The sequence below is a fragment of the Oryctolagus cuniculus genome, chromosome 11, assembly GCF_051225735.1.
Source record: "Oryctolagus cuniculus isolate XC-2025 breed Fujian yellow rabbit chromosome 11, ASM5122573v1, whole genome shotgun sequence".
NCBI classification, from domain to species: Eukaryota; Metazoa; Chordata; class Mammalia; order Lagomorpha; family Leporidae; genus Oryctolagus; species Oryctolagus cuniculus.
Window position 1 is genome coordinate 105,100,327 of NC_142877.1, and position 22,655 is coordinate 105,122,981.

Below are 22,655 nucleotides of genomic sequence, written 5' to 3' on the forward strand. Positions count from 1 at the left end.
TTCTGGTCATCCTAATGATTAGGGTGCCTTGGGCATTAACTGGATGGGAGCCAGACTTGCTATTTTACATGACTTTTGAATGACAAGAAATGTTAGAGCCCATCAAAAGATGGGAACATTTCAAGAGAGGAGATTGCTGCAATCTTCAGTAATATGTCATTCTATGGTCTAACAGTGATTTATTCTGGTACTGTACATATAAAATGGCTTTATCTGAAGAATATGATCCTGCCTTATTTTTTCAACTTGACATCCTGTAATTTGTGTTGTCACATTTTCCTATTTTGATTAATATTATTTCTCTCATTCCTACATCCTATTTAATTTTGTCTATCACTACTAATATGAGCTTTTATTCAAACACTTAAGATTTGCTCAAGGCTATGATGCTATAGAACTCCAGATGGCACTATTTACACTGTACTTTAAGCCAATCATATCCCTGGAACTATGCAACTTGAGACCTGCCTCTGCCTTACATTTTCCTGCTGTCTTACTTTTCTTGTAATCCTCATCATTGTGAAGCAGAACAGAGACTATCTCACTATGTATATGTAGTTGTATCTAAGCACAGAAGCACTGCACTGTTACTTGTTAACTCTTTTCTTTTAAGATTTATTTTTATGTATTTGAAAGAATTACCGAGAGAGGTAGAAAGACAGAGATCTTCCATCCGCTGGTTCACTCCCCAGATTGCCACAATGGCCGGAGCTGAGCTGACCTGAAGTCAGGAACCAGGAGCTTCTTCTGGGTTTCCCAAGTGGGTGCAGGGGCCCAAGGACTTGGGCCATCTTCTACTGTTTTCCCAGGCCACAGAAGAGAGCTAGATTGGAAGAGGAGCAGCTGAGACTTGAACCGGCACCGAGATGGGATGCCAGTGCTTCAGGCCTGGGCTTTAAGCCGCTGTGCCACAGTGTCAGCCCCTAACTCTTTTCCTTTTATAAAGTGAAACACAATTAAGGTATTATAACCCATTGTTTTACAGTTTTTTATTTTGATAGGCTATGTCTTCCATGAATTTCATTTAAGGATATATATATAGTAGGTATTACAGAATGTTAAGAAAGATGGTACTGGGATTGACAGACTGCTCACTCTGTTTCCTTAAAAACTTCCACAGGTTATATAACACAAACTACATGGAATCTTCGGAGCCGGTGCTATGGTGCAGCGGGTTAATGCATTAGCCTGGAGCACCAGCATCCCATATGGCCACTGGTTCTAGTCCTGGATGCTCCTCTTCTGATCTAGCTCTCTGCTATGGCCTGGGAAAGCAGTAGAAGATGGCCCAAGTCCTTGGGGCCCTGCACCCATTTGGGAGACCTGGAAGAAGCTCCTGGCTTCTGGCTTCAGATCGGCGCAGCTCCAACCATTGTGGCCAATTGGGGAGTGAACCATTGGATGGAAGACCTCTCTCTCTCTCTGCTTCTCCTCTCTCTGTATAACTCTGACTTTCAAAAACAAAACAAAACAAAACAAAACAAAAAAACCTACATGGAATCTTAACTCCCTTGAAAACTTGTTATTTTCTAAATTTATTGGTTATAGTTAATCTAGTGAGTGTGAAGTGGTCTCATTATGATTTTGATTTATATTTACTTAATGAGTAATAACATTCAGCATCTTTTCATATGTTTGTTGGCTACTTGTCTATCTTCTTCTGAATATCTACTCAAGTCCTTCGCCCATTTTAAATATAGCTTTCTTTGTGATGTTGATTCGTTTTTCATACATTCGAGTTATTAGACCCTTATCAGATACATGATTGGCAAATATTTTCTCCGCATCTGTGAGTTGTCTTTTACCTTCTTGACATTATCCTTTGATGTCCAAGTTTTAATTCTGATAAAGTCCTATTTCTTTTTTTGTTTTTAGTCTCATATTTAAGAAACCATTACCAAATCCAAGATTATGAAGGTTTTCCCTTATGTTTTCTTCTAAGGTTTTTCTAATTTTATATGAAAGACATTGAACACTTTTGCACCTAAACATAAAATGGATATTGGCCTGTAGTTTACTTGTGACTTCTATTGGGCTTTGTTATCAGTGTAATGTTGGCCTCACTCAAAGAATGAGTAAGAAAGTGTTTCTTCCTTTTTCAAAATATTTGAAAAGGTTGGTGGTTAATTCTTTAAATGCTGTGAATTTCACTAGGAAAGCATTTTGCCCTGGATTTTTCTACATCGGGAGTCTTCTGATTGCTGATTCAATTTCTTTATGTTACAGGTCCTATTCATATTTTTCTTCTTGAGTCAATTTTGTGTTTCTGGAAATTCATCCATTTCATTTAGATAATCTACTTTATTAGTATATAATTATTCATAGCATTCTTTTAGAATCTTCCTAATTTCTGCAAGGTTGGTAGTAATGTCCCCTCTTTTTCTCACCTTACTATTTGGAGTAGTCTTTATGTGTGGTTAGCTACAAGGGGAGGGGTACATTGGCTTGTGAAGTTACTTGGTTAACTGGCAGGGGTGGAGTACAAGTATATGGCTTGTGGGCCATGTAAGGCCTGTGAAATCACTTGGTTTGGCCCTGCCAAGGCAACCGTGGCTGGAAATTAAAATTCAATAAATCTATAGCAGGCAAATTTTTAAGCTGATAATTTTGTATGGCCCATGAATGATATTATAAATATCCAAATGGGGTTGGTGCTGTGGCCTAGTGGGTAAAGCCACTGCCTGCAGTGCTGGCATCCCATATAGGAGCCAGTTTGAGTCCCAGCTGCTCCACTTCTGATCCAGCTCTCTGCTATGGCTTGGGAAAGCAGCAGACAATGGCCCAAGTCTTGGGCCCCTGGCTCCTGGCTTTGGATCGGCGCAGCTCTGGCTATTGCAGCCATCTGGGGAATGAACCAGTGGACTCTGCCTTTGCCTCTCTGTAACTGTGCTTTCAAATAAATAAATAAATAAATCTTTAAAAATAAATATCCAAATGGCCCTTGGCAGGAAAAGCATTCCCCATCCTAAAGGATTGTGAATTTTGTTGATCTTTTCAAAAAAGACTTTTGGTTTTGATTCACTCTTTTGTTTTGTAGTCTCTATTTTGTTTACCTTCTAACTTATTACTAGTTTCCTTCTTGTATCTTTCGATTTTTTTTTTTAAGTTCCTTAAGGTTTAAAGTAAGGCTATTGATCTGAAGTCCTTCTTCTGTTGTTCTCACTCATTACACAACATTTTATAATTTCCTTTGTGATTTCTTGTTTGATTCATTGGCTATCTAAGAGTACATTTTTTTTTCATTTGATAAGTTTTATTAGAGAAAACCTTTCCAAAAATAACTAGTTCTCAACATGTGCTAAATTTTTTACATATAATTAGCATTAAACCCATGCATCGTGCAATGAAATGGGTCCTATTAATAGCTGCTTTTACCAAGGCCTTCTTACTGGCCTTCTATCTAGTTATTCTATTCAGCAATTTTTTTTACAAGTTTGTTACCACCACCATATAAAACTACTCCCAAGGTGAGTTAGGCTTTGACTGTGACTAGGATCACAGGAAGATACTAATGTATCCTTACCACCAACAGAGATTTAGTTTATTGTTGACACAGATTTACTGAACAGGTGTCATGGTGTAAATGTCTCTTTCCTCTGCTCAAACTGCGCAGTTATCATTTGGCTGGTACCTTTATTTATAGCTTGGTAATTCTATCCTTTAAGTTACTAAAGAAGGTTGTATTAAAATGTGTTTTTATTGTAGTCCATCTCCTAATTCCCTCTTTCCTTTATTCCTGTGACAGTATATCATATTCACTATTATTCATTACTTTATACTTTTTTAATGTATTTGTATCTTCTGTGTGTGTGTTTTAATCTTGTCTATTTTGCTTAGCTTTTGGCATAAGACATTGGGTTCTGATAGTCAATCAGAATTATTTTTTTACTTCTGGTTGGAGAGCTAAGGTGATGAATTTTAAATTTAGCTTTCCAGCTAATGCTAGAATGATGTTGTATGTCATCCTCAGAATCTCAGCGGCTTCCTTGCTCATATGGCTCTGGAAAGCTTTGTAATGTGATGCCAGATGGGTCCATATCTGCTCCATGTGTTTCTCATTCTGGGACAGGTAGCTATCTAGGACATGTTCACCTTAGCAAATGACAGAGCACAAGAGGTCAAGTCAAACCAGGTAAAACATTTAAAACTTCTGCTTGTGTCACACTTGCTAACATTACCCTGGCCTAAATAACTTATAAAGCTATGCCCAATGGGTGGGAAAATCTCCTTTGATGTGAGAGGGAATAGAGAAAGACTGTCTGCTAAGCAATCATACTGTTACTCAGGGTCTAGTGAAATCAGACCCTTAGGGGTCAGGCAGTGAGTTTTAAAAATGTTACATTCATTTAAATGAAAGGACTTCCTCTAAGGTTAAGGCTTTCTTACTTTTTAAAGTAATTATACCCTTTCTTTTATAAAATAACAGAAACAGATTATTAAAATTCTTTATTACTTGGTAAAATAGATAGTTTGGAACCTTCTACCAGTTCCCAGAATGTTTTGAGCATTTTCTTAGTTTACAAAAAGATTCACAGACCACTGAGCAACCCTAGGTCCCTTTATTTGTTGTTCACTATTCCAAGGTTATTTCTCGGCTTATAAAGATACTCAAGTCCCACCTTTCAGGTTTCATTATTTCACATACTTGAGATTAGGAATCTCCATTGTTTTAGTTCTGAAATGCCACTATTTATTTCTAGTGATCCAATTTTTACCTTCAAAAATGGTTCCATTTACTTTTCAGGTCTCCATATACACTTACTTTTATAATACTTGGGACCCTGGAATCTTAAAGTCATATAAATCTTTCATGTCTCTGACATGAAATTTTTAAAAGGCAGCACATAAATAATGCCTTGACGCTATAACTGGAAAAAGCTGAGTTACAGCAAGATTAAAATTTTTTTTTTTTTGACAGGCAGAGTTAGACATTGAGAGAGAGAGACAGAGAGAAAGGTCTTCCTTTTTCCGTTGGTTCACCCCCCAAAATGGCTGCTACCGCCAGCGCGCTGTGCCGATCCGAAGCCAGGAGCCAGGTGCTTCCTCCTGGTCTCCCATGCGGGTGCAGGGCCCAAGAACTTGGGCCATCCTCCACTGCCCTTCCTGGGCCACAGCAGAGAGCTAGACTGGAAGAGGAGCAACTGGGACAGAATCCGGTGCCCCAACCAGGACTAGAACCCCGGGGTGCCGGCGCCGCTAGGCGGAGGATTAGCCAAGTGAGCTGCGGTGCTGGCCTAGATTAAAATTTTTGAAACAGTTGCTAGCAGCTTTACTTCTAATGTGATACATACTTAATTATTCTATTAAATGTATGTAGTGTTAATAACTACTGATTATTTTAACTTACTTTTAAGACATCAAAACTATGTGAAACAGCAGGCAGTGCATTTGTGCTGCTGCTCACAGTATTGTTGAAGCAAACAAAGCCAGGACACACTTCTATTGACTGATTTACTCATTTCACTCCTTCAGCTTGTTTCCCCTTCCTACTCTTGTCCTTCAGCTTGCTCTACTTGGGATAAGATCCAGCTTTAGGAACTATTAAAATGGTACAGAATGGAATGGAAGAACATGATATTGAAATATACCATATCTACAGAAAACCTTATTGAGAGACTTCTGAATTTGTCAAAATACTCAACTGTCCATGAGTGTTATGTAGTACATCAGATTCACAGTTCACTGTTAACCCCTAACTTACCTTACAGAATTTGCAGGAATTTCACAGTATGGCAACTGCTTCTTATTATCCTGTGGATCTGTCCAATACTGGAAAATCTGAATGCATATATTCAAGGGGTCTTCAAAGAGTTTGTGGAAAATGCATATTATGAAAAAAACTATGCATAGACTTCAAAAATATTTGCTCCAAAATAAACTCATTTTTAAATTCAATTTTCCCACAAGCTTTTTGAAGTCCTCTCATATTTTGATTTTATAAATATATAAATCTAAAATAAGAGGCAGAGAGATAATCATGAATCAGCAAGGGAAGTTTCCATTCAGTGGGATAATAACTCAATTCCCTGGTTTTGAAACTCATGCTTGTGTCACACCTACAATTTAAATAAAGTATGTTTCTTTCATAATGTTGTGGAGTTTATAAGAAAGTTACATTTTCCTCTAATTTTTAAAATGTAATTCACATTACAATAAAATAAAAACTCAAAAATGTTATAGCATAAGCAACATACCTGCAGGTATGATCATCACTTACACTTGCGATTTCTTGGCCTTCTTTGGGATCAAATACCAAATCATTAATGAAATCTGAATGGCCCTCTAAAACCTGACAGAGGAGGGGGAAAAAAAAACTAATAAAACAGGAAAATGATCTGCAATATTCCTAACTAATATTTTTACTTCACTGCCTTAAAAGCTTTCATGGTATACATCTCTTTTCTATAAATACTTCTTAGGCAATCTATTTTTAAACTATGATTTACACACTGGGTTTTCTAGGTTTATCTTGGAAAGAAGTTGATCATTCAACACACTGCTATTAGCTAAGTCCTTTTCTAGCATTAATTTCTTACAAAAACATACTTTATTGCACCTGTCCTCATATCACCTCCTTTCTGGTTTGTTATATAAAGCCTGAGTAAAAGTTAAAGCTAGAAAAACTTTTAGGGGTGCTATGGTAAGTTTTTCTAGGCTTTTTACATCTGCTTTGCAAACTTATTACTACATAACAGACACACATGGTATGGACTTCACCTTCTAGAGTTTTTATTAACTTGCTCACTGTGATTGCTGGCACTGGAGACAGCGAGCATTCTAAGCCCATCGTCACAATCAACATTGAAATCCTCCTCTGGCCATACCAGGAGCAAATGAGAAGTTGCAAGGTGGAGCAGGCAAGGTTCAACTTGTCTAAATCTTTGTAGCTGAATTCCAAAGTAGGCCTGTCAGATATTTAAATATTTTTAACAGTAAATTTTTTTGATATTTAAATATTTTAATGGATGTCTTTTCTTCTTTCCTCTTTTATTTCAAAAACTCAAATCTGATCTCAGTTCTAAGGTTAATAAATTGATTGCATTTGGTACTTCTATGTTAAAATGTATTATGAAAAAAAAAAGATTTGGTTCAAACACTCCTGTGAAATGTTAACAAACCCAGGTCCACTAAAGCTTCAGTACAGTCTAAAAGTCAAAGTAGGTGCCAGCACTGTGGAGCAGTAGGTTAAGCAACTGCTTGTAAGCTTGTAAGGCCAGCCTCCCATAGAACAGTGCAGATTTCAGTCCAGGCTACTCTGCTTCCCATCCAGCTTCCTACAATGCACAGGAAGGCAGCAGAGAAGGCGGCCCAATTGCTTGCGTCCTTGCCACCCATTTGGAAAACTAGGATAGAGTTTCTGGCTCTTGGCCTTGGCCTGGCCCAGACCTAGCTGTTGCAGCCATTTGGGGAGTAACCAGCAGATGGAAGATCTCTCTCTTTGTCTCTCCCCGCCTCTCTTTGTCGCCCTGCCTTTCAAATAAATAAATAAATAAGTCTTAAAAAAAGACAAACTAAATGAATGTTAAATGTTTGCCTATTATAGTAAGCATATTAACTTCTGTTGGGTCAAATTTTATGTGCCATTTTTATGCTCCGTTATTCATGGTGAAACTTTAAATTAGTCAATAAGCATACTATATTAATCCCAGGATATACAATTCATGGCTATTCTCTTTTCTTTTTTTAAAAGATTTATTTATTTATTTGAAATTCAGAGTTAACACAGAGAGAAGAGAGGCAGAGAGTGAGAGTGAGAGTGAGAGAGAGAGGTCTTCCATCTGCTGGTTCACTCCACAGATGGCCACAATGGCCAGAGCTATGCCAATCTGAAGCCAGGACCAGGGGTTTCTTCCAGGTCTCCCATGTGGGTACAAGGGCCCAAGGACCTAGGTCATCCTCTACTGCCTTCCCAGGCCATCCTCTACTGCCTTCCCAGGTCATAGCAGAGAGCTGGATCAGAAGTGGAGCAGCCAGGACTCAAACTGGTACCCATATGGGATGCCAGAACTGCAATTGGTGGCTTTACCTGCTATGCCACAATGCCAGCCCTGGCAATACATTCATAAAAGAAAATATGATACAGTTTCTGTCTAGGGATTATTTATCATATGAATAGAAAGAACATATATAAGGCTACTATATAACATGTGTTTTACATGAATTAGCTCAGCTAATGCTCATAAATCATGAGGCAAATGCTACATTATATATTATACATTTTCTACATTTTTTTTATACATAAGGAAATTAGTGCAGAAAGATTAGGTTATGTGACCAAGGTCACATCATTACCAAAAGGTAGAGCTGGGCTTTTAGTGGAGGAGACCTGGCTCCTGTATCTGTGTTCTTAACCACTTTGCAATTTTGCCTGTGCTATGATCATTTGTTCCCTTGAGGTTCAAATCTTACTTCTCACATGTTCATGTCTTTTTAAGTCTACCATGCCCAACTGTGAATGTCTAATTCTCTTACTAGCTGTTCCTAATATTTTATTAATAAGTGATATAAGATTTATAATGTACAGTCATTACTAAGAAGGTAGTTGTATGATTACTAAGAATATAGTCAGTGGAGCCGATGCTGTGGCACATCAGGTAAAGTTGCCGCCTGTATTACTGGAATCCCATATGGGTGCCGGTTTGAGTCGTGGCTACTCCACTTCTGATCCAGCTCTCTGCCATGGCCTGGGAAAGCAGTGGCAGATGGCCCAAGTCCTTGGGCCCTTTGGCTCGAGTGGGGGACCTGGAGGAAGCTCCTGGCTCCCAGCCATTGTGGCCGTGTAGGGAACGAACCAGTGGATGGAAGAGCTCTCCGACTCTGTCTTTCAAATAAAATAAACCTTAAAAAAAAAAATACAGTCAGTACAGCCTATAATAAATGAGACCCTAAATTATACACTTTAAAGATCACCATGTCATTTTAAATTGAGTTAAACCAAATTTACAAAGCAAAAAATAATAAACTCTACAGACTTATGAACACTCCCTGTTAACATACCATATATTCATTTTTATCTTGGAGATCTGAAACAAATACTCTGATTTTCATATCAGCAGCTGAAGTACACAATCTGGAATCAAAAAAATCAAAAATAAATCCATTTCTATCCTCTGAAATGAGAACACAAGAACTGTTAGTATATTCTGGATTTGTCTCTTTAATAATGAAAGTATAGAATTTTATAATAAATCAGCACTTGACGTCCTATGTTGCTCCATTTCTCTAAATCTTCGCTGCTTTAAGAGCATTTAAGTCCTCCTTTAATAAAACCAAAAGCCCTCAGAGAACTTAAGTAACATAAGCAATTCACTTCCCAGCAGTTGTGAAAGAAAAGAAAGTCTAGATGAATAAAGAGTAGAAAAGCAGGGAAATACAGAATTAAACTTAAACTACAAGGTCGAAGATAAACCACCAGGAAGGGCTTCTTTCTAAATGTTAAGATCAAAGTTAATGATGGTTATGATTGATGCTAAGTTACACCTTAGTCATCTTGATGGATCAGTATGTATAAATAAAAAAATATTTATTTTGTAATACCAAGAAAAATGTGAAGTACAGTTCTTAAAATTTAACCACAATTCTGTATTAAAAAATGAATAAAAAGTACTATATGTAGGCCGGCGCCGCGGCTCACTAGGCTAATCCTCGACCTTGCGGCGCCGGCACACCGGGTTCTAGTCCTGGTCAGGGCACCGGATTCTGTCCCGGTTGCCCCTCTTCCAGGCCAGCTCTCTGCTGTGGCCAGGGAGTGCAGTGGAGGATGGCTCAAGTCCTTGGGCCCTGCACCCCATGGGAGACCAGGAGAAGTACCTGGCTCTAGCCATCGGATCAGCGCGGTGCGCCAGCCGCTGCACGCTGGCCGCGGTGGCCATTGGAGGGTGAACCAACGGTAAAGGAAGACCTTTCTCTCTGTCTCTCTCACTGTCCACTCTGCCTGTCAAAAAAAAAAAAAAAAAAAAAAAGAAAAAAAAACTACTATATGTGGCCGGCACTGCAGCACACTAGGCTAATCCTCTGCCTGCGGTGCTGGTACTCCGGGTTCTAGTCCTGGTTGGGGCGCTGGTTCTGTTCGGCTGCTCCTCTTCCAGTCTAGCTCTCTGCTGTGGCCCGGGAAGGCAGTGGAGGATGGCCCAAGTGCTTGGGCCCCTGCACCCACATGGAAGACCAGGAAGAAGCACCTGGCTCCTGGTTTCGGATAGGCACAGCACGCCGGCCATGGCGGCCATTTGGGGGGTGAACCAATGGAAGGAAGACCCTTCTCTCTGTCTCTCTCTCTCACTGTCTAACTCTGCCTGTCCAAAAAAAAAAAAAAAAAAAAAAAAAAAAAAAAAAAGACTATACGTACAGATTCTTTTCCTTTTATATTTCTAAATATACTTTATACTTTTATAATAAATATATAATTTATCTGAAAACATTTTTACTGTCAGCTTGCTCTAAAAATAATGTCTTTAAAATTAATGGCTGGTTAATGTTTTCGAAATTTATTATTTATATAGTTCGAAAAAGGATTTGAAAAAGCTTACCATAAACAAGAATGAACATATTGCCCCCACCCGCCAAATGATGAAACAGTACATTTATTTTTTTATTTATTTATTTTTTTGACAGGCAGAGTGGACAGTGAGAGAGAGAGACAGAGAAAGGTCTTCCTTTGCCGTTGGTTCACCCTCCAATGGCCGCCGCGGCCGGCGCACCGCGCTGATCTGATGGCAGGAGCCAGGAGCCAGGTGCTTTTCCTGGTCTCCCATGGGGTGCAGGGCCCAAGCACCTAGGCCATCCTCCACTGCACTCCCTGGCCACAGCAGAGGGCTGGCCTGGAAGAGGGGCAACCGGGACAGAATCCGGTGCCCCAACCGGGACTAGAACCCGGTGTGCCGGCGCCGCTAGGCGGAGGATTAGCCTAGTGAGCCACGGCGCCGGCCGAAACAGTACATTTATTAAAAGGACAGGAATACAAGCACTAAGCAATGAGAGGACTATAGAATATAATGGCAGACTCTCTAGGTCAAAGGAAACATCACGGAACAACTCAAAACCAAGGAAAGAAGGCTGTTTCCACAGCTTTCAAACTCTGATAGGAGTGCAGAGACTTGCTTTTGTTTAGTTCCAAATACTGTGAACACTTACTTTAACATAAAGGGAAATGAACAGCACACAAGCTGTTGGCAATGTCACATGGGTATGACAAAAGCTGTTGTGTAGATTAGTCAAAATTAAATTAGCTAGTTAAAATCTGTAAAATCTTCTAGGAAGTAAAAGGAATTTCATACCTTTGTAGGCATAAACACCTTACAGAGGAAACTCAGAAAAAGTGCTCAACTTTATTGTCAGGAAATGTGTCAATTAGAATAGCTACAATTAAGACGACTGAGAATAATAAAAATTAGACAGTAGGGAGAGCAACTTGAATATCTTTACATTATTGGTGGGAACAGAAAATGATAGAACCACTTTAGAAATTGGCACTTTGTTAAAATGTAAATATATACCTACCTGTGACTCAGCACTTCTACTTATAAAAAAAATAAAAATATATTTATCAAGAGTTGTATAAAGGGATGTTCGCAGCAGTTTTAGTCATGATAGCTAAGCCTGACACCTGCCATGCTATCCATTTACAAGTGAATAAACACAAAAGCTGTGTTTTTATTAAAAAAATAAAAAGGAATGAAACACTGGTACATACAACAACACAGGTAACTTTCAAAAACATTAAAGCTATATGAAAACACACTCTGCATGATTCCATAGATAGGAAGTTCTAGAATATGCAAAACTAATTTCTGGTAAAAGATCAATCAGGTCAATAGTTGCTTCAATAGGAGTTGGGTGTAGGGATTAACTGGGAAGAAAAATAAAACTTTCCAGGGTTAGAGAAAGGCTGTGTATTAATAGGGGTAGCTTATACATGTGAATGCACTTGTCAAAACTGATCCAACTGTACATTTCAGAGTTGAGAATTTTTTGTGTGTATACTATCCATTAAAAAAACAAGTTAGCTCAGTAATAGGTAACATCTTTGCCAAGTACTACTTACCTAAAGAAGTACCTTTCAGAATGGACATTTGTAGGAAGCAAAGCTAGAGTTTTGTAATAAACCTTAAGTAACCTAACATTTTCTTGCCCTGTTAAAGAAGAGCTTGGCAGCCATTATTAAAGTTTTTCTCAAAGGCAATCATTCGTTTTAAATGCTTTCACAAGGGGCCGGGCTGTGGGGTAGTGGGTTAAAGCCCTGGCCTGAAGCACCGGCATCCCATATGGGCACCGATTCGAGACCCGGCTGCTCCTCTTTGGATCCAGCTCTGCTACGGCCTGGGAAAGCAGTGGAAGATGGCCCAAGTCCTTTGGCCCCTGCACCTGTGTGGGAGACCCGAAAGAAGCTCCTGGCTCCTGGCTTTGGATCAGTACAGCTCTGGCCGTTGCGGCCAACTGGGGAGTGAGCCATTGGATGGAAGACCTCTCTCTCTCTCTGTGTAACTCTGACTTTTAAATAAATAAATGGATCTTTGAAAAAAAAAAAATGCTTCCACAAGACTGAAACCAGAGGAGTACAAGTACAGATTTATATACTGTCAAACATGAAAATGTGACTTTGGCCTATGTAGGGGTCAAAAAGGCTCATTAATGACTTAATCAAATTTAGTTATTTTATCAGAGTTGTACATGCAATAATTAACGTGTTAAAGTCAGTGAAGAATTTGTTAAAACTTCAAATGATTCAAATGAATCAGGTAAGGATCTCTATAGTTTGGATCAAACACATGGCTAAGGCAGTACTGCAATGGCTGCATATTTAAACCAGAAATTCAGATAATAAGCTTACATTAGTAACTAAGAGCACATGTCAAAATATTTAATATCTGGAGTTGGAGAAAATGGAAGAAAAAAAGGTCCTATGATCAAAGACTTCAGATCACTTAATACAATCAAAGAACATTAATAAATACTGTATTTGATGCTTTTAAACTTACTTGATCACTGGAGGTAATGAATCAAGTCTAGTCTCTGGGCTCCAAGCTATGCCATCGATCCTGACTCCGTGATAAAATGCCCGCAGTGTTTTATACTGAATTCCTTCAACATTTGCTTCTTCCTCCTAGCATACATAGTAAATGTTTTAATAAGTTATCAGAACAAACAACACATTGAATTTCATTATAGTAGTTTATCAGGAGGCTAAGTGCATGCTTTTGGAAAGGTCAAAAGCAAACCAGCAGATACTGAGTTTTAACTAGGTGATTAAATTGAAAAAATTCAAAGTTGTCTAAGCCTTATGAAATAACTTCGGCAATGAAAACGAAAAAGTGAATGTTATACTTTTATCTTAGGAGACATTTTACTACTAATGGCAAACATATTTCATTACATAATCAATGTAAATGGAATGCTTTCAGAATCAGAACATTCTAAGTAAATGAATTACCATATACAGATTACCAATTGATAATGCAAAAAGTACACACTAAACATGAAGTTTTGATTATGCTGAAGAGACTGAGGCATGTTATGATGCTTCAAAGTTGTAAGTGTCAACAATTTTCATGTAGTATGTATGTTCCTATATGTGTAATTCGTCTGGTATTAGTCTACTGAACAGTGAATATGCAAATGACAATCTGGTTTAGTCCTGGATATTAAATCTGGGTATAAATTCTTAATAAGGTCAGCTTATTTTCCTATTTTAGTCCTACTAAAATGAATTGTATTCTTCTCATGAAAAAGTGAGGAAGAAATGAATTTTAAAAGTTAAGTGGGGCCGGCGCCGCGGCTTACTAGGCTAATCCTCCGCCTAGCGGCGCCGGCACACCGGGTTCTAGTCCCGGTCGGGGCGCCGGATTCTGTCCCGGTTGCCCCTCTTCCAGGCCAGCCCTCTGCTGTGGCCAGGGAGTGCAGTGGAGGATGGCCCAGGTGCTTGGGCCCTGCACCCCATGGGAGACCAGGAAAAGCACCTGGCTCCTGGCTCCTGCCATCGGATCAGCGCGGTGCGCCGGCCGCAGCGCGCCAGCCGCGGCGGCCATTGGAGGGTGAACCAACGGCAAAAGGAAGACCTTTCTCTCTGTCTCTCTCTCTCACTGTCCACTCTGCCTGTCAAAAAAAAAAAAAAAAAAAAAAAAGTGGGCCTGGCATTGTGGTATAGAGGGTAAATCTGCCACCTGAGATGCCGGCATCCCACATAGAGGCCAGATAGCAACCCAGCTACTTCCCATCCAGCTCCCTGCTAATGTGCCTGAGAAAGCCACAGATGGCTCAAATCCTTGGGTCCCTGCACTCACACGGGAAACCTGGAAGAAGCTCCTGGCTCCTAGCTTCGGACTGGCCATTGCGGCCATTTGGGGAGAAAACCCGCAGACATAACTCTCTCCTTATTTCTACCCCCCTTTCTAACTCTTTCAAATAAATACAATAAATCTCAAAAAAAAAAAAAAAAAAGTTAAAGCAATGCAGACAATAACCTGAAAATCAACCCTACTACAAAAATCCATATTCATAGAAACAGCTGAGTACCAGAGCATGCAGTTGTTTTCAGAACATTTGCCTACATGTAATGGTTTCAAGCTTCAGTTTGCAAGGGAAATAAGACATAGTTTGGTGTCTGCAAAAGGAACCATGCCAGATCAGAGATTTATGCCTTGATCCAGAGCCCTCATCAGGGAAGCAAGGAAAAAAAATAATAAAAAAATAAAAAAACTGCCATGCAAAACATGTGGCAGGGCAAAGTCCAGGGAAAAGAAAAGGAAACCTGTTAAGAAATCTCAATCACTAGCAAGCACTAGTTTGAATTCACATTAATTATGTGATCCAGAAAAAAACAAGAACTGATTTAAAGTGGTATATATTGGTAGTGGTCTTCAGTATCTGGCAGAATTTCTGTATGGATTAACTACTCCTAACCAGGCCTCAAAAAGTTCCCATAGATACAGTTCAATTAAATGTGACCTTAAATACATGTACTCTCACACATAAAAACAAAGTAACGTGAACAAAAACAATAAAGACAGGTTTTCAAGGAAATAAAGGAGTAGCAAACAGACACAATGACCACCAGAACAGGATAAAGAGTCTAGAAATAAGCCCATGAGTTAATGGATAATTGATTTTTGAGAGTGGTATCAAAAACATACAATGGGGAAAGGACAGATTCTTCAAAAATTGTGATGGAAAAACTGGATATCCATATGCAGAGTGAAATTGAACCCTTATCTCACACCATACACAAAGATCAATTCAACATGGAGTAAAGTTTTAGATGTACGTATGATCTCAAGCCAAAACTACTGAAAGAAAAGAGGGGAAAGCTTTATGTTACTGGTTTGGATATGAACCCAAAAGCACAGTCAACAGAAACAAATGGGAGAGCACCAAACTAGAACGCATCCATCCAGTACAATAACAGAATGAAGAGAAAACCTATATAGAATGGGATAAAAGTACCTGCAAACTGTACATCTGATATGGCATTAACTGTCAAAATGTCTAAGGAATTCAAACATACCAGGAAAATAATAACCTGATTAGAAAATGGGCAAAGGACCCAAACAGACATTTCTCAAGACATACATGTGACCAAAGGATATGTGAAAAAAATGCTCAGTATCACTGATCAATATGGAAGTGTAAATTAAAACCACAATGCCTTCTACCTGTCAGATTGGCTATTATAAAAATATGAAAGACAAGTGTTAGAGGGCTGAGAAGAGGGAACCCTAATACTCTATTGGTTAGAATGCAAATTAGCAGAGCTATTTGAAGGTTGATTCTGCAATCTCATTCTTGAATACATAGCCAAAAGACCTGAAATCAGTATGTTGAACTGAGAGCTGTACCACCCTGTTCACTGATGCATGACTCATAGTAGCCAAGAAATGGAATTAACTGAAGTGTTCACCAATGGATAAATGGATAAAGTAAATGTTCTAATATTTTCATAAGGAAATATTATTATTCAGCCTAAAAATGAAGGTAATCCTTTTATTGGCAACAAAAATGGATGAACCTGGAAGGACATCATGCTAAGAGAAATAAGCTAGGCATAGAAAGACAAAATCTTACTTATCCAAGGGTACTTCAAAAAAGTTCTTTTAAAATGCAATTATAAGTTTATTTCGGTGAAGAATTTTTTTTTGAAATCCAGACACTATTTCTCTAATAATACACATCCACCATGAAGTTTTTGAAGACCTTTTGTATGTGGAATCTAAAAAGTTGACCTCATGAATATAGAGCATTAGTGACTAGAAACAGGAAGAGGTGGAAGTGGAGATGGAGATGTTGGTCAAAGAGTACAACGTATGCCAGAAAGGAGAAACAAATTTTTGCGATCTACCACAGTATGGTGACTATTATAAAGTCTAGATAGTGTATTTTTCTGAAGTGCAGGGAGTAAAACTCAACTCATAGAAATATGGAGTAGAATGGTGGGTTACCAGAAAAGAGTGGATGGGCCATAGAGAATGAGAAGATGCTACTCAAAGGGTGTAATGTCTCACCATTACACATGATGGGAGGTACTGGACATGTTAGTTACCTTACTCACAAGCTAATTTGCATACGTATACCAAATCATCACACAGTACTCTGTAAACACATGTAATATTTATCAATTAAAAAATCAAAAGAATGAAATCAAACCTTTAGAGATGAAGAAAGCATGTTTGAAATAAAAAAACTGATGCTTAGATGCAGCCAGAAGATATATTTTAAAAAACTGCTCAGTGGCTGGTCTTAATGGCATAGTGGGTTAAGCCACCACGTGTGATACCAGCATGCCAGCATCCCATATGGGTGCTGGTTCAAGACCTGGATGTTCCATTTTCACCTACCTTGCTGCTAATGCACCTGGGAAAGCAGCAGAAGTGGGCCCAAGTGTTTGGGCCCCTGCCACCCACACGGGAGACCCAGATGGTGCTCCAGGCTCTTGGCCTCAGACTGGCATGGCCCTGGTGGTTGCAGCCATCTGGGGAGTCATCCTGCAGATGGAAACTTGCTCTGTCTCTCTCTCTCTTTATCTCTCTCTTTCAAAGAATTTCAACTACAAATCTAATCTGGGTCACAGCAGAGAATGGAGGGAATGGGGGAAAGAAGCAGTATTTGAAAAGGTAACAGCAAAGGATTCTTCATACTTGATGAGATCTTTCAATAGCCACACTTAGGACAATAAATCAGGGCAGCTAAAATAAAAACAAATCTGTAGTTAGATAACAATGTATTGAACCTTCAGAAACTTGCCTCTCCCCCACACACAGATGGAGATATCTTAGCAACTGAAACTAGAAAGCCAAGATTTCTGATGAAAGAACGAGTAGACCAACAAATTTTTTTTTTTTTTTTTTTTTGACAGGCAGAATGGACAGTGAGAGAGAGACACAGAGAGAAAGGTCTTCCTTTGCCGTTGGTTCATCCTCCAATGGCTGCCACGGCTGGCGCGCTGCGGCCGGCCCACCGCGCTGATCCAATGGCGGGAGCCAGGTGCTTCTCTTGGTCTCCCATGCGGGTGCAGGGCCCAAGCACTTGGGCCATCCTCCACTGCCTTCCCGGGCCACAGCAGAGAGCTGGCCTGGAAGAGGGGCAACCGGGACAGAATCCAGCGCGCCGACCGGGACTAGAACCCGGTGTGCCGGCGCCACAAGGCGGAGGATTAGCCTAGTGAGCCGCGGCGCTGGCTAAGTAGACCAACAATTGACTTCTTTGACAGAAAGCAGACGACAGTGGGATCTTCAAAAGACTGACTGAAAATAACTGGAATTATAGACACAATAAAAGTAACTTCTAGGAATGTGGCTGTATTAAAATCTTTTCAGAAAGACAAAAAACCAAGAGTTAGCATTAATAAAGATTCGCTAAAGGGTCTCCTAAAGCATTGGCTGGCAAACATGGGCTCACGGGCCAAATCTGGCCTATGACCAAGTTTTATAATGGCCCATAAGCTGAGAATCTTTTTATTGTTAAGAATTAGTAAAAGCAAGCAAACAAAAAATAACATATATCAGAGACTTTAAGTGCTAAATACTTACTGTGGCCCTTCAAAGAAAAAATTTGCAATTCTTCTAGTAAAGGATGTGCTTTCAGGTGAAGAAAATTGATCCCAGAAGAAATGCCTGATATATAAGCAGCAGTGAGTAAAAAACTCACAGGCAAACAGGTGGGTGGTAAATGTAAGCAAATATTAGCCACAAAAAATAGTATTATCTAATTTGTGGGATAAAACAAAGAGAAAGATGAGAAAACTAAAATACTGGACAGTAAGTCAGAGGGAGTGACAATTCAGATGGGAAAGGTCCTTGTCTCCTTCATGAAGAAGTTAAAGATAATAATTTTTTTTGACAGGCAGAGTTAGACAGTGAGAGAGAGAGACAGAGAGAAAGGTCTTCCATTTTCTGTTGGTTCACCCCCAAGTGGCTGCTATGGTTGGTGCGTTGTGGTCGGCGCACTGCGCCGATCCAAAGCCAGAAGCCAGGTGCTTATCCTGGTCTCCCATGTGGGTGCAGCGCCCAAGCACTTGGGCCATCCTCCACTGCACACCCTGGCCACAGCAGAGAGCTGGACTGGAAGAGGAGCAACTGGGACAGAATCTGGCACCCTGACCAGGACTAGAACCCAGGGTGCCGGCGCCACAGGCGGAGGATTAGCCTAGTGAGCTGCAGCGCCGGCCCAAAGATACTAATTTTGATTTTGTTTCACTAAATATGTATGTCCAAATATCTTTGGTAATCACTTAAAAAAGCAGCATGTAAAATTTCTAAACCATCACTGAGGGAAAAAAAGAGAATACACAAAAACACAAGCAGAAAACATGGTAAAAATATGCATACTGGTGATATTTTCAACAGAAAAAACTAAAAGTAACACAAGTATGTAACAATATTGGACAAATACATTGAGGTATATTTATATCATACCATATAGCAGTGAAAAATAAGTGTCCCTGGGAATGGAGGAATCTAATAAATACAATGTTATACAACAGCAATAGAGTTTTAAAAATTTGCTAATGTCCATCTTAAGCTCAATAGTACATACAGAGGGACCTACTTTTATTTCTTATACCTTATATATATTTTGATAAGCAAAAATATAATTTTAAAAATATTGTTCTGCTACTTAAATCAATAGGCAACTGGGTATAGAGTATAGCAAAGTTTTTCATAACAAACATGCTCAAGAAGCCTTCTGTTTTAACTATAGTTACCTTTTACGAAAATCTATAGGATTATAAATATCATTGGGGGGAAATCTACGACAGGTGAAACTTCATATTTAATGGATTGCATATGTCTATCAAAATAGGAATTAATTGAAAACTTGTTCAAAGAATACATTCAGCTTGAATCTAAATGCAAATTTTACAAAGTGTACTCATAACTGAATTCAAGTAGATGTGTTGATTTTTCCAGAATAGCCTTTGAGAGATTAGTAAAGTCATTTCACAGATACATGTCTTTCTCTACATAATTCACCCTTTGAAAATAACTTTAAATTTTAGGTGAATTTAGAGTTAACAGTAAAAAACTGTTCCATAAACAAAAGAAGGAAATAGAAATATACTCATCAAGGAAAGAAACACTGTCAAATTTTATTATTTCATAATTTGGGTGTATAACAGCTGTACAGCTAACAGCCAGATATGCCAAGGCAGCAACCACTAAGCAATTTTAAAGTTCAGGAGCCTAATCATAGCTGACTTCATAGATTGGGTTACATCTGTTTTTCCACACTTGACAAATCAATCTTCTAAAAATGAGGTTTCTATATGAGAACACATTATTTTGCTACTGTAACAATAGTGTTGACAATTAGGTCCTCTGTTACCCAAAGAATAAGTGGAATTATTGGGTGGTCACAGGGATAAAGAAATTGCAGGGACTGTGTAGCCTGAGCTTTATGTATTACCAGGAAAACTTCTTTCCTGGCAGCAGTGCTTGCCCCTGAGCCAACTAAAAGGCCAGAGCATGTGTGTGGTATAGGCAGAGACGAAGGCTATTTTGGGTTTAGTTTGGGGTGTAGGCGGTATTGTATAGGCAGGAAATTAAGAAACTTTGGAAAACTTGCTATAATACAAATGATTATACAAGGCTCCAAAATATTTGAGGTTGGGGCAAAGCCAGGTCAATGGAAGGGATATTCTAAGGGTTTGAAACTGGTAGGTCCTCCCACCACACCCATTTAAGTCCAAATGCAGACATTTAGCTTTGAGACTGTGGAGTTCACCTAGTCCAAATCTTCTATTTAATGCTTTAATGCATCTTAACATTAGAAAAGTTTGCACAACCTCTCCCTGAATGCTTGTAGCAAGAGGCAACCAGCTACTTCTTTGGGGGCTCATTCAAAGGGAAGGTGGTGCTAGTTAACTGGAAGAGTTCTTAACATGAAGTCAAAGTCTGTTTCTGTGTAAATTCTACTCATTGCTTCAAGTTCTGTCTCTCAAACCATACAGAGTAGTAAGTCTGATCTAAAGATGGGAAAGCATCTAGCCAGAGCTGATCTCTCCTGGGTGAACACACTCAAGAAACAGAATCACTATCAGACTTAAGCTCTGTTAGCTACCACAGCAATCAAACAGAAGTAACAACTTTAACCTACTTACCATTTTGAGTCCAATACTTCTTCCACAAGAGTTTAAACATTTTAATATTAATTTGAAATGTTATCAAATGTATTATCTCGGTTGAATCAAAGAGCATTTCTGAGAAGCCAATACCCATGTGAGGTCTTAAGTACTTGAAATATGGCTAGTTCAATTTGGTATGTGTATACTGTATAAATTATAGCATGAAGAAAATATATAATATCTAATTTTTATATTGTTTACATGTGAGATATTTTGGACTCTCTTCACTTTTTATAATACGGCTACTACATTTTTATTTGAGGTTCACATATATCTAAATAGCACAAAATTAGCTCCTTTTGGCAGTTTAATCAATGCTCAGACTCACAGTGAACAATAAGGTGACTAAAAACCACAAATCACAATCCTCCCATCTAACTCTAGAAGCCTATCATTTTAAGACTTTTTATCAGGAGATGGTGCTGTGGCATTGTGGGTTAAGGGGTCATCTGTGGTGCCATCATCCCATATGGGCAATGGTTCGAGTCCCAGCTGCTCCACTTCTGATCCAACTCCCTGCTAATGTGCCTGGGAAAGCAGTGGAAGATGACCCAAGTGCTTGGGCCCCTGCATCCACATGGGAGATCCTGGAATAAGCTCTGGGCTCCCGGCTTCAGGCTGGCCCACCTTGGCTGTTGCAGCCATTTGGGGAACGAACCAGTGGATGGAGGAACCCCCCCACTCTATAACTCTGCCTTTCAAAACAAATAAATCTTTCAACTTGCCTCATTAATTCAACCTACAGTGCTTAGATTCTGAGCACAGAGCCTAGAATACAGGAGGTACCCCATAAACAATGTTACAGTCTGTTATCTAAAGCATCTCAGTTTCCTCAGCTTCATGTTCCACTTAAATTGAATGTTCTCATTTGCATTCCACTAGAGGCATCAGTTCATTAATGAAGACTCTTAGACATTTTCGTATTCCTTCTGCCTCCTTTCCATTCAGGGCTTTTTACAGTGATTTTCTTCTTGCACTACTTTACATTAAGTATCTCCTTTAAGTCTTTTTTTTTTTTCTTGAGAGAGGCAGAGACAGAGAGAGAGGTCTTCCATCTGCTGGTTCACTCACTAGATGGCTGCAATGGCTGGAGCTGCACTGATCCAAAGCCAGGAGCCAGAAGTTTCCTCCAGGTCTCCCACGCGGGTGCAGGGGCCCAAGGACTTGGGCCATCTTCTACTGCTCTCCCAGGCCATAGCAGAGAGCTGGATAGGAAGCAGAACAGCCAGGACTAAAACCAGCACCTATATGGGATGCTGGTGCTTCAGGCCAGGGCTTTAACCCACTGTGCCACAGCGCCGGCCCCCTCCTTGAAGTCTTTGTTTTACCCTCTTGGTACCTAATATGCACTTTGCCTTTTTGATAGGAATGTAAAAATCTTTCAATGTGGAAAATGTTCAAAGGACGGGGCCCATGCCACCCAAGAGGGAGACCCAGAGGAAGTTCTGGGCTCATGGCTTCAGCCTGGCCCAGTTCCAGCTATTGTGGCCATTTGAAGAGTGAATCAGTGTATGGAGGATCTCTTTCTTTCTCTCTCCCCCTCTAACACTCTGCCTTTCTAATAAACAAGTCTTCAAAAAAATTATACATTCAGTTATTAATTTTAAAAAGTAATGAAGTAAACGCCTTGCGGCGCCGGCACACCGGGTTCTAGTCCCGGTCGGGGCGCCGGATCCTGTCCCGGTTGCCCCTCTTCCAGGCCAGCCCTCTGCTGTGGCCAGGGAGTGCAGTGGAGGATGACCCAGGTGCTTGGGCCCTGCACCCCATGGGAGACCAGGAAAAGCACCTGGCTCCTGGCTCCTGCCATCGGATCAGCGCGGTGCGCCGGCCGCAGCGCGCCGGCCGCGGCGGCCATTGGAGGGTGAACCAACGGCAAAGGAAGACCTTTCTCTCTGTCTCTCTCTCTCTCACTGTCCACTCTACCTGTCAAAAAAAAAAAAAAAAAAAAAAAAAAAAATTAAAAAAAGTAATGAAGTAAAAAGTTAGTTTTATCTATGGGGACTGCTTTATTCTTTTGTAAGCTGGTGACCTGCATTAAACAAAGGGT

General features: G+C 39.7%; 1 protein-coding gene across 6 annotated transcripts in view; it reads right to left on the reverse strand.

The window, feature by feature from the left end:
• The window catches only part of NUP37 (nucleoporin 37), a 45,623-nt gene that overhangs the window by 19,687 nt on the left and 3,281 nt on the right, over positions 1–22,655 (reverse strand). For 2 of the 6 annotated variants that reach the window (XM_089308891.1, XM_089308890.1), the window contains 4 exons: positions 12,975–13,099; positions 8,998–9,070; positions 6,195–6,289; positions 643–823 (listed from right to left, as the gene is read on the reverse strand). In XM_089308891.1, coding sequence (XP_089165017.1) covers positions 643–791 — 149 coding nt within the window. In that variant the 5' untranslated portion in view covers positions 792–823; positions 6,195–6,289; positions 8,998–9,070; positions 12,975–13,099. Of the gene's footprint in view, positions 1–642; positions 824–6,194; positions 6,290–6,698; positions 6,906–8,997; positions 9,071–12,974; positions 13,100–22,655 lie in introns of those variants that run through there. The other 4 variants (XM_051845824.3, XM_089308893.1, XM_089308892.1 and 1 more) reach the window with 3 other exon arrangements.